The sequence below is a fragment of the Pungitius pungitius genome, chromosome 8 (assembly GCF_949316345.1).
Source record: "Pungitius pungitius chromosome 8, fPunPun2.1, whole genome shotgun sequence".
Lineage (NCBI taxonomy): Eukaryota > Metazoa > Chordata > Actinopteri > Perciformes > Gasterosteidae > Pungitius > Pungitius pungitius.
The window spans coordinates 5,284,633-5,297,268 of record NC_084907.1 but is presented as its reverse complement, the minus strand read 5'-3'; the positions used below and the strand labels follow the sequence as shown (position 1 = coordinate 5,297,268).

Sequence of the window (12,636 nt, the reverse complement as noted above, 5' to 3'; positions counted from 1 at the left end):
ACACCAAACATAACAGCTTAGTCCCATTAGTGCCGCTCCTGAGGCCTACCTTCTCCCCACTCATCATGCGCTGATGTGATTTAACGTGGCAGCCGACGCTGTGAAAACCAGCACTCGTAAACAAAGAGAGGACCACGTAAAGAACTGCAGTGTGAAGGATGGGGATTGTGCGTGAAGTGCATGGAAAAGTTTTGTGGTGAATAATAAAGTCGCAAGCATGGAAATAATTCTTAAAATCTCTCTCTCTCTCTCTCTCTCTCTCCCACTCCAGAGCAGATACGGTGCTGCAGATCGAGGTGTGAGGCTCTACAGTTCCCTTCCCATGCGCCCAAACCCAGACGGCAAGAGACTGCCCTCTACTGGGGTAAGACCCCCCCCCCCACCCTCTCCCCCCTCTTCCCCCGAGGTCTCATCCATACCTTCATCTAGACTCATACCCTTAAGCAAACACTGAGACCCACTGAGGAGACACTTCCTTCATCACCTGCACAAGAAGACTCTCCCGACACGGCATACGAGGGGCATCATTTCATGGGTTGATGTGTGCGTGTGTGTGTGTGTGTCTGCCCGTCTTCATGATGGGGAGCTTTTTGTGCAGAAACAAACGTTAGACAGGACAAGCCATTGTTTTTTTTAAACCTGGGCATCAACTTCCGTGACTTCTTCCTCATCCCACTACTACTCCCTTCGCGGGCTCTTTCCACGCTCACCCTGATACAGCTTCTCAGCCCCCCCCCCCCCCCCCCATTCACAAACCGTCATTGGCCCCCGCCGATAAAGCGCCCGTCTGGCCTGGTGGTCTAAGTGGTATCGGGATGGAAAAGCTTCTAACAGAAACATTTTGCCAACTTGTAGATAAAGGAAAGGGAAATGTTGATAGTTGAAATATTTCGGGACGTTCCATTTATTTTTACATTCTTCGATGCAACGCAGATGTATTAAATTGAACTTTGTCAATAATTTATTATGTGATTGTTTGCGAGGAAGCTAGGAAAGGAGTTTATTTGGGTTTAGTGCTGCAGTGACTTTGACTTTGACAAAGTGCTGGAACAGTAAGTTTGCTTGGTTTGTGACACCTTTCTTGCATTTTTTTTTAAATAAATAAATAATAAATCATTTAGTATTGTGGAAATCATAATTAGAATCTAGCTTGCCTTGCTTTCATGCACTTATGTAACAAAGGAGGGAAAATGAAAGAACAGTGGAGCAAAAAGAGAGAATTTAATTTCATATGTCTCTCTTTTTCATGTTTCACTCCATGCAAGTGCTTTTTGAATTATCTCTTCCCTGCTCCGGGGCTCCATGAGAGGAAGAGTGGGTGAGCAAGGGAGGAGAGGAGAAAGGGAGACAGAGACGGAGTGAAAGAGAGAGACGGATAAAGTGAGAGCTGTGTAATATTGTTGGAGCGCACTTTTTTTTTTTCTTAATTACAACAGCGATTGTATTGATGTCCTCAATCATTCATCAAGGGGGAGAGTGCTAACAAAGCATTTCTGAGAAACCCATCCTCTCGGGGGGGGAGGGGGGGGGCTGGAATCATACGTTATCTAAAGTGAATATTGTTAATGCTGTTCTGGAGAGAGACCCGCTTACAAATCACGGGAATGAGTTCCTTGTCAGCGTGTGCATGAGGTTCTAAAGACACACGTCCAGTTGCATCGGACCCTTCGTCGAGCGCAACATCAACTCTGCATCTGAATCTCATTTGGATGTTTAAAATGAAGCGATGCGAGAGATGGGACATTTATGACGATGTTCCTCACACGGGAAACATAAAGAGAGCTACTAAGCAAAATACAAAAGGAGACCGTATTAGCTTTATTCCCATTGGTCTGTTATTAGCTGGGTGTAGCATCGGTAGCTTAGCATGTGGAGGAGGAGGAGTCGGAGGGGGGGGTGTAAACCACTTAACATGCAGGAGGAAACCAGACGTTTTTCCATTGCACTTATCAGGTGCTGTGGTGAGAGCAAGTGTCAAGGTGCAGTAGGTCCTCGCGCCCCCCCCCCCCCCCCCCCACCCCAACTCCATCTCACCCGTACTCTTCTTCCTCCCCTCTTCCTTCCCCTGCACACCCCTGATGTTTTCCCCTGATCTCTATCTCTGTCCCTCCCCCCACCACCACTCACCACCCTGGGTTCAGTTAAAAGTGGGCTGGCACTTCCGCAGCAACCCCCCCCCCCCTCCTCCCCACCCCCCCTCCTCCCTATACCCATCACCACCACCACTTCTTTTCTCTCTGTCAAACTAACCTCTAACTCCTGCTTTTCACCTCTATGTTTCCTGTCAAGGTGCACTGCCCCCCCCCCCCCCTCCCTCAACCACTGGCTCTGCCCCCGCAACCCTGTCTTTGCTTTCTTTCAACATCTATTATCGCTCTAAATGCCTACAGTTCTTCTTTTTTTAGACGGTCGGTGCAGAGGGCCTGACCCCGGCGCTCTGAAGGGATCTCGCAAGTCCTGCAACTTTGTGTGTGTGTGTGTGTGAGAGAGAGAGTAGGGGGAGGGTCTCTGTTTGAATGAGTTGTTCACACCCATTTGAATCAATCTGCAATCAAAGTGAATATTGTTAAACATCCATTATGAATGTAAGTGAATACACAAACACAGGCTCTCATATACATTAACTTCCCTAAAAAATGCTCATTGTCATCGTTTTTACCCATTAACAACCATTTTTTTTCAACCTAAAGGTGTAAAATTGCATTTAACGTACAAACAAACATCTATTTTCTTCACCATGAAACAAAATTAATATTTTCTCCCTGCATTTGATGGCACATAACTTAATTTCTTCCCACTGCCAATAGATTAGTGTAAACCCTTTAATTATGTTTAAGATGAAAAACATAGCTTCCTTGACCCTTAAACTACAGCTGTGCCATTACATCAAATGGAAATGTGTCTTGCCACTTTTACACACTTCCTCTAGAATAAACCTCACAATTTAATATCTTTGGGTACTTTAATATGGGTTGAATAATGAATATGCAATAGATGGACCAGGAAACTAAATTCTATTTATCTACCTACTGCATGCTAGCATGTGTTCACGGTTTACTGTCAGCTGTGATGGAACTACAGGAATCAAGACAATTCAATTAAATCATGAAATGAATTTTGTTTATGTTTACCAATCTCTTAAAGTTGCCTGAGTTTAGCTTTGCTTTTTCTCAGGCTGGATGAGCATCAGAGTGTGTTTCCTTGCAGGGGGTCAAACTCATTGAGCTGCCGCTGTGGTAGTTGTTGTTGTTGTTGTTGTTATTGTTGTTTTAGCTCCATTGCTTTAGAGGGAATCTGCCAAAGCGCAGAGAAGACAGCATCGTTTCAGGACCATCTCTTTCCCTTTCTGTGTGTTCCCTTGGTTTCTAAATGTCTCTCTCTCTCTCTCTCTCTCTCCCCCCCTCTCTCTCTCTGCTGCTGCTTTGTCTCTCTGTGTCTTTTTTCTCTTTTTCCAAGCTGATTTGGAGCCTTGCATAGTCAATTATGTAGGGAGGGAGAGCTGGAGTGGGGGCTCCGGCTCCCATATTTTGGTGCGATATTAATATTGCATGAGCGCTATTCTGTAGCGAATATCTAAGAGACTGCTTATTAAGGGCGACAGCAGGAGAAGAATACAACACACACACACACACCTACACTCACACACACACACAGCCGGAGAGCAGGGGTGAATTAGTTGAAATCGTGCACATGTTGTTATAATTACTGATTTATTTTTGTGGGATAATAAGAGTGACTCATGTTATTGTTTAATATGTCGTGTTTGTTGATCAGACGAGGGTTCAGCGCACTTGGTTTCGTTGAGAAGTGAGCAATGTTTTACCGTAATTGCGCTCAGGATGGATTATTTTTAACTAGCCAACTGAAGAAACAAACAAATTAGAGACCCACAACAAATGACTGCTGTAAAAGAAAAAAAAAAACAAGAAACATCGCCGAGATAATTGTGATATTGCAAACCGTGAGTGATATGGTGGCAGGCTATTTATTTTCTGCTGCTGGGCGGGTTTCAATGATGCACACACACACACACACACACACACAGAGTGTCAACGGAGACAAGCCAAGAAGGTCCCTGCAGCAATGACTGAGATGCTCAGTGAGGACACTTGATGCCTTTTTAGGTGGCAGGTGTAGACGTCTCATTTCATGATTACCGGTTGTCAAAAGCATCCGTTTTTAACATAAATCCCAGTGATATTGTATGAAAATAATAATAACAATTATCATGTGTAATCGCAGCTGTTTTTGTTTTAATGGATATGTAAATACAAATAAAAGCATGAACATGATGCATTTACTATTTACTAAGAAAATCCAGGAAGCTGGCAACTAAAAATGTCCTGCAGTCCAGAGTTTTCTTCTCCCAGGACTTGGGCCTCCTTTACAGTCGTTCCCCTCTTGCAGTAACCTCGCCTGCCGCTGTCAAAGGCCCAGAAAGCCCCCCCGGGCCAGGGGTCCACACCGCCAGTCAGTCCCCTCGAACCCAGAAGCGTCACGCTGGGCCCGGTGTCGAACAAGTGCCTGGTGACCTTACAGCACCAGCTGGAGTCAAAAGAAGTCTTTTAGAAGACCGATTCTCCACAGTAATATCATCGCCCATGCCTCAAAGAGTCCGGATTAAGGCCCACTTTCCCCAGCTAAAATGTAACAAATGCGTGAAAAAAAGAAAGAAAAAAAAACATCACAGCCAATGTAGAGGGAACAATGGAGAGAGGAAGAGAGGGGCAGAAAAGAAGGGAAAGTGGGGGAGACTGAACATCTTAACGCTCCCAACCCCTCCTCCCCAGCAGATATATCAATGCAGTTGGCTTTCTCTGAAATTCAAATGGCAACAGAGAGAGAGAGAGAGAGAGAGAGAAAAAACCTAATAAGGAAAAAAAAGAAAAAAAGAAACCCCTGGCTTTGGAGAGGAGGGGGGGGGGGCAGGTTGCTGAGAAAAAGACCTGCCATCTATGTATTAGTGCTCCGTAAATATTACATGAGCTCCACATTCGCTCAGTTGTTTGGCATTACTTCCACTGGATGGGTATATTATTTTAGAAACCATGCCTTGTTTATGGAGAGGGATGACCTACTTCCAGACACTCCTCTCTCTCTCTCTCTCTCTCTCTTTCTGGTATTTTTCTCTTTCTTTCCCCCCCCCCATTCTTCTCTCTTTCCTCTCACCTCCCTCTCGCTCTTTCTTATTCACTCTCAATCTGCGAAATCTCAACTGGTTGTCCCTGCTGAACAATTACAAGGCAGAGAGACCCAAATGGAGATGTTTGTAGAAAACAACATGTGTATAATTAAGGTTTAATGAGCTCTTGTCAGGGTGGAATGTGCAATTAGATTGGTAATAAAAAAAGATCTGCCTGAATGCGAGTGGCAGACGCTGGATGTGGATGAAAGAATGGTGAATTATTTGGAGCCCTTATCGACAGAAGTAGACGCTGCCGGTTCGCCGTGTTTAGGTTTAAATACTTTTTTCTTTTCTCCTGGTGGTGCTCTATTTGTCTCTTTTTTCAAATGACTGTACTTTCACACCTGGTTAGTTTCCTGGGAAAAGTCCATAAACAGTTCTGCTTTACCGCTGCGGAACGAAGCAAGAGTTGATCATTGGGGTTTGAAAGGAGAACTAATAAATATCATCGTATGCAAGAGTTCATGTGAGATCAGGGTTGCAGCTTAACGTTTTATTAATTAAATACCTAGGACTGTATATTTTGAACCAATTTGCTTCAATTGTTTCTTAAATTCATCAATTCAGATATTGGGATATTTGTGGTTGAGCATCATCGGGAGCCAATGAGACGCTCTCTTTTCGAAGGTGGACGCTTCCACACCAGACGCCGCGTCGCTTTAAATAAGATGGAAAAAAGAAAAGAAAAATGGTACTTGCTGTTCGCTTTTTTCCACTCTATTTCCCTTCTTCTCGACAAAGGGGGAAATTGCCGTTTGCGGGTCCGGTGGAGAAGATCCACACACACACACACACACACACACACACAAAAATCATGTTTGGCTCTTTCCGAATTACTTGACTAGACCGAAAGAGAGGGCCCTTTGTTGGCTTCCTCTGGGACTGCCATTGAAAGGCTCCTATTGTGTGGTAAGCACTATGATATAATGCAAGTGGATTTAATAGATTTAATGGAACACGCAGACATCGCTCTCAGGCCCTCATGCGATGAGAAACAGCTTGTTTTCAGGAGATCAGAACCACATCTTAGAGGAATGAAATGATATGTCAATCCCGCGTTATTCCAGCAGTGCGTTAAGGCTCTGGTTTTATGTTCAACGTTGCTGGTGGTTTGGTGCATGTGGAGACAGAAGCCATTGCATTTAATCAGAAGCTTTATTGCCCACGTATGCTTACGCATAAATGGAATTTTACTCCACTTTTTTTTTTCTTTTCCTTTTTTGCGCTCCACATTACCGCCAGTAGTGGATTGTTTTTGAGGTTCTGATTGTCAATATGCGCGTCCCGCATAAGTCGTGCTGGAAGTCAAGGTTAGGCTGTGGGAGGGGGGTTTGGAGGGGGTTGGAGGGGGAGCGCGGGGGAGTTGAATATCAGCGATGTGTTTGCTTTGTTTTCATTGTGTTAACAGGAGCACAATGGTACGATTGTGTGGCCATCTGAAACCCTACACCTACCCAGAGCTTTCGGGGGTCAGAGGTGGGGGAGATGTGTGTGTGTGCGTGTGTGTTTGCGCGCGTGTGTGTGTGTGCGCCTGTAGCTCGACAAAACCACGCTTTTTGAAAGACACAGAAGCGAAAGAGTAACCCTACCGGCATTCCGTCCAAACCATTCTGCTCCGCCGGATCTGCTTGTGAAAATGCTCTCATTTTTCCAGATATAAATGATGCCTTTTCTCTCTCTTTTTTCTTTTTCTTTCGCTGCTTTGTAATCCGTCTCATTATTTTAAGAGTGGCCGGCCTCTCGAAACCCTTCGGGCGCGATGGACAAGACCGTAAAGTAAAAGCAATAAACCTGAGATGAACGTTATGTCTTGAGCTCTGATAGAGGCAATTAAGTCCATCATGAGCGGGAGAGGGAACACTCTCCTCTGGGGACGCATTCACTTGCATGGTTTAACATGATTCCCAGCTAAATCCCTTATTTTATTTCTCCTCTCAGCTCACAGCTTAGAGTCAAGCACAAATTCAGCTGATGTGGGGTTTTTTTGTTTTTTGTTTTTTCTCACACAATTTGTTCTTTCTGGCTGATCTGCCCTTTTCCGTCTGTCGTCATGTGTGTCTCTCTCTCTCTCTCTTGCCCGCATTTGTACTGGTAATGTAAAAAAAAAAAAAAAAAAACTCTGCGGCTCCAATTCATTTCGTGCTCTTTCGGGGTTGAGAACGGAGGGCAGTTCTGCTTTTGCTCTGTAGTTTGTGTGTGTTGAGGTCTGAAGGTAATGAAGACCATATTTCATCTGCACGGAGTTACGCGGCTGGGCGTGGCTCAGGAGGTCTGTTATAGGAAAATAAATATTGTGGAAAGTCTAACTTTGTTATCTTTATCTCGCCGGGATCAATGTGTGTATTATTGGACAGGGTACATTACACAAACAAGCACGGCACGCACGCAATGTGCACACATTTGGAGCCGAGCGCTTAGGTTGTCTGCACAGAATGCACACACACACACACACACACACACATAAGGAACACATAAAGGTGATATATACACATGCAGAAGAAATCCATATTCACAACACACCATCCCCCATACTTCTGTGCGTTTGTGCGTGTGTGTGTGTGTGTGTGTGTGCGCGCACCTGACAGCGAGTCACTGAATGCTCTAACGACCACACTCCCGACGCAGGTATTTTGACTGCTGCCTCTTTTCCAATCGGCACGTTTGACTGACATGCGGTTAGTTACGCTGCGATGAAGAACCAAGGGAGGCGCGCGCTGCCGCTCCGTCCTGCTCTCCGCGTCCCTGCCTCGTCTCTCTCTAAATCTAAAGACATCCCTCCCCCGGAATGCAGAGTAAGCATCGTAGTGGGAACAAAGAATGGTGACCACATTGATCCGAGAAAATGAGCTTATTTGAGGCAGAGGTGCAGCGGATTAATGTCATGATGAATGTAACCGCTATGAAGAGTGTTGATTTGAGAATACGAGAACAACGGTCAGCACTGGCAGAGACCCTTTTGGTGAGAATAGATAACATAGAGCAGTGAACCTGACAGCAAACCAACAAATACAGATGAATCCAAAATACAGGAACATGCAGCATAAGACACAAAATAGAATGCATTTTAAAAAAAAACATAGTATTGAGAATATATGTCTGCACAAGGTGAACAAACACCGTACACACCTTAATCCAGAACCTTATTTGACCCCACTTTCTAAAGAGCTCTATGATCCCCTTGTCTTAAAGGGGGAACTTATTCTCTAACGAGTGGTTTGAGTTGCGGGTGTTCTGCGATGCCGCAACAGATGCGCGTCCCCCTCGTCCCCCCCCCCCCCCCCCCCCCGGTCTGCAGGACCGAGCTGCATTTCTGACACGCCGTGCAGTCAACAGTTGTTTTACTGACTTCTGAGGCCCGCGGTGCACTTCCTGCATCAAACTGACTACGCTTTGGCTCCATGCAAACACAGGGCTATTTATAGCGCCTCTCCCACTTTATTTCTCCCCCCCCCCCCTCCTGTTCTCTCCCTCTCGTCTATTTGCATTTCCGCTCTGCAAACAGGAGTCTGGTGTCAAGTGCGTCAGTTTGTCGAAGGCCCCAGCGCGTCCCTTTCGCTCTCTCTCAAGCCTCCATCCGTCTCGCGGTTTTTGCCCCCCCCTCGCTCGACGTGGCTCCCCCCCACCCCCCCTTCCTCCGTCTCACTGTAGCTTTCCACCTCTCTCTCACCTTCACCCCCCCCCCTTCCCCTCTCCCTCCTCTCCCCTCCATCTCTCTCTCTGTCTGTGTTTTTCTTTGCTCAATTGTTTTTTTCCTGTAGATTTGGCCACGATGATTAATGACCCCCAAAGCCTCAGAAAAGCAAACAGAGCGAGAGAGAGAGAGAGAGAGAGAGAGACACAACAAGCTGACAATTCAATTCAATTCATTTTATTTTGTATAGCCCAAAATCGCAAATTACAAATTTGCCTCAGAGGGCTTTACAGTCTGTACACATGCAACATCCTCTGTCCCGAAACCCTCACATCGGCACAGGAAAAACTCCCCAAAATATGAAAAAAACCCTTCAATGGGGAAAAAAGGGAAGAAACCATAGGGAGAACGTCAGAGGAGGGATCCCTCTCCCGGGATGGACAGACTGCAATGGATGTCATGTGTACAGAATCAACAATGTAAAAGATGTACAATACATTCAATTTCTCTAACTGAAATGATACAAGTAATTGCAAGTAGCAGAAGAGGTGTACGGCAGGACCACTGCAGGGACAACCTCCATCAGATCGAACCACCATCCACAGAGGCTTCTGTGGGGAGGGAGAGCAGAAAGATGTTGGTTTTTGATGACAGTAATATGAATCATATTTAAAGTAATGATGATGGCAGTAGCAGGTGTCAGCAGAGCCATGAGCCAGGAGTCAGAACCGGGGTCCGCACGAAACTATGATCCACGGAGACCTGCTAGGCGAGAAAGCACAAAAAACTCCCGGAAAGAAGCTTAATTAGTGATGTACATTAATAAAGCATGGATGATTGTGGGAGGAGAGAGTGAGAGTGAGAGAGGGGCTCGGTGTGTCCTAAGAAGTCCCCCGGCAGTCTAAGCCTAGAGCAGCTTAACTAAGGGCTGGTCCAGGCTAACCTGAGCCAGCCCTAACTATAAGCAATATCAAAGAGGAACGTTTTAAGCTTTATCTTAAATGAACTGACCGAGTCTGCCCCCCGGACTGAAAGTGGAAGCTGGTTCCACAAAAGAGGAGCTTGATAACTGAAGGCTCTGGCCCCCATCCTACTTTTTAAAACTCTAGGAACCACAAGTAGCCCAGCATCTATGGAGCGTAGATGCCTTGTAGGACAATACGGTGTAACAAGCTCTTTAAGATAAGACGGTGCCTCACCAGCAAGTGCCTTGTAGGTGAGGAGAAGTACCTTAAATTCTATTCTTGATTTAACAGGAAGCCAGTGCAGAGAAGTTAATACAGGAGTTATATGATCCCATTTCTTAGTTCTTGTTAATACACGTGCTGCAGCATTCTGAATCAGCTGGAGAGGTTTAAGCGATTTACAAGAGCAGCCTGATAACAAAGAATTACAGTAATCCAGTCTAGAAGTAACAAATGCATGAACTAGTTTTTCTGCATCACTTTGAGACAGGAAGTTCCTGATTTTTGATATATTCCGTAGATGAAAAAAGGCAGTCCTTGAAGTCTTCTTTATATGAGAGTTGAAGGACATATCCTGGTCGAAGAGAACTCCAAGATTTCTGACGGTGCTGTTGGATACCAGAGCAATTCCATCCATAGAGACTGTATCACGTGACAGCTGACTTCGAAGGCGCTCTGGGCCTATCATGATAACTTCCGTTTTTTCCGAGTTTAACATCAGGAAGTTGCAGGTCATCCAGGTTTTGATGTCTCCAAGACAGTCCTGAAGTCTAACAAGTTGGTTGGTGTCTTCTGGCTTGATCGATAGATACAGTTGAGTATCGTCTGCATAACAATGGAAGTTTATGCGGTGTTTTCTGATAACGTCGCCCAAAGGAAGCATGTACAGGGTAAATAGAATCGGTCCAAGCACAGAACCTTGTGGGACTCCGTGACCAACATTCGTGGTCCTCGATGATTCACCGTTCACAAACACAAACTGGGATCGATCCGATAAATAAGATTTAAACCAGCTGAGTGCAGTTCCTTTGATGCCAATCAAGTGTTCCAGTCTCTGCAGCAGGATACGGTGATCGATGGTGTCAAATGCAGCACTGAGGTCCAGCAATACAAGAAAAGATACAAGTCCTTGGTCCGATGCAAGTAGAAGATCATTTGTAATTTTCACCAGTGCCGTTTCTGTGCTGTGATGCATTCGAAATCCTGACTGGAAATCCTCGAACAAAGCATTGTTTTGTAGAAAGTCACATAATTGATTCGCGACAGATTTCTCCAGGATCTTAGCGAGGAAGGGAAGATTAGAGATGGGTCTGTAGTTAGCCAACACCTCTGGAGCTAGGGTAGGTTTCTTCAGAAGAGGTTTAATTACAGCTACCTTGAAGGACTGTGGTACATGTCCTGTCAACAAAGACAGATTCATAATATCCAGTAGGGATGTGCTAATTAACGGAAAAACTTCCTTAAGCAGCTTAGTTGGAATCGGATCCAGGAGACAAGTGGAAGAGTTGGATTTCAAAATTGTAGAAGTCAGTTGATCAAGGTTGATGGAAGAGAAACCATCCAAGTAGGTATCAGGGCCCACGGCTACGTCCAAGGATCCTACATCCGCGGACGGGTTGGCTCCGGTTGGGGGTAGTAGACCATCAATTTTCTCTTTGATAGTCAGAATCTTATTATTGAAGAAGTTCATAAAGTCGTTACTACTGAGGTCCACAGGAATACACGGCTCGACAGCGCTGTGACTCTCTGTCAGTCTGGCTACAGTGCTGAAGAGAAACCTGGAGTTGTTTTTATTTTTCTCGATTAATGATGAGTAATAAGATGCTCTTGCGTTACGGAGAGCCTTCTTATATGTTTTAACGCTGTCTTGCCAAGTTAGCCTAGATCCTTCTGATTTGGTGGAACGCCATAACCGCTCAAGTTTCCGCACAGTTTGCTTTAGGTTCCGGGTTTGAGAGTTATACCAAGGCGCGAACTTCCTTCTTGTTGCCATTCTTCTTTTGAGGGGAGCAATACCGTCCAGCGCCATTCTCAAAGAGCCTGTGGCAGTATCGACAAGATGGTCGATTTGACAGACCTCCCTTCTTTTCTGGTGTCACCCGCTCGTATGTTCCACCAGAGCACGTCATGAGGTCCACTCATTACCCGTCAGATAACACAGTAGAGATTGCATATGCACACACAGTTTAAAAAAAAAATCTGATTTCTGAAGATAGAAACTCTACCCGGTAGACGACATTGTTGCCCCGTGCGTTAGTCATTTGTTCGTATTTAATTCACACCGTTTCAGGGCTTTCTTTCGTCCTTTTTCTGGGGGGGAACGCGCCATTTTAGCTCGCCAGCTCAGAAGCCGGGACGCCGCCCTAAAAAAAAAAAAAATTAAGAACATATAAACACATTAGCCTTTAACTCTTTCAAAGCCGCATCTTTTGTTTTTTACAGTTCATGTTTTGCTTCAGATGGAAACAACTGGCAGAGATCATTTGTGAGCTTCAGAAGCAAAATAATTATCTTTACCTTTCCCCTCGATTTAGATATCGTTTGTTGTTCTAACAACTTACTGCCCTCAGTTTGCTCTTTGACATTCTGTACAATTGCTTTTACTTTACTTGTTTTTCTCATCAACATCTGGTTCGCAGGTGTGAAAATAACCCGTTTCGAGATACCGTCCGTTCCGGCGCGACGTGATTAGGGCCAGCAAGTAAGACCGTTTTCGAAGAGCAATAAAGAAAGTAATTTCATTTGCAGAATAGAATGATTATTCCTGCAGAAAACTAATAGTGCTATCAGATAGAAGTCATTGCACTAGAAGTAACGGACCCATCAGAGTCCGAATGATAACGCGGAAATGGAAT

At 45.1% G+C, this 12,636-nt stretch overlaps 1 protein-coding gene across 2 annotated transcripts in view; it reads left to right on the top strand.

Moving 5' to 3' along the window:
- Positions 1 to 12,636, top strand: part of tox2 (TOX high mobility group box family member 2) — an 80,465-nt gene that overhangs the window by 28,133 nt on the left and 39,696 nt on the right. For both annotated transcript variants that reach the window (XM_037490005.2, XM_037490007.2), the window contains exon 2: positions 272 to 364. In XM_037490005.2, the coding sequence (XP_037345902.1) occupies positions 272 to 364 (93 nt within the window). The remainder of the gene's footprint in view (positions 1 to 271; positions 365 to 12,636) is intronic.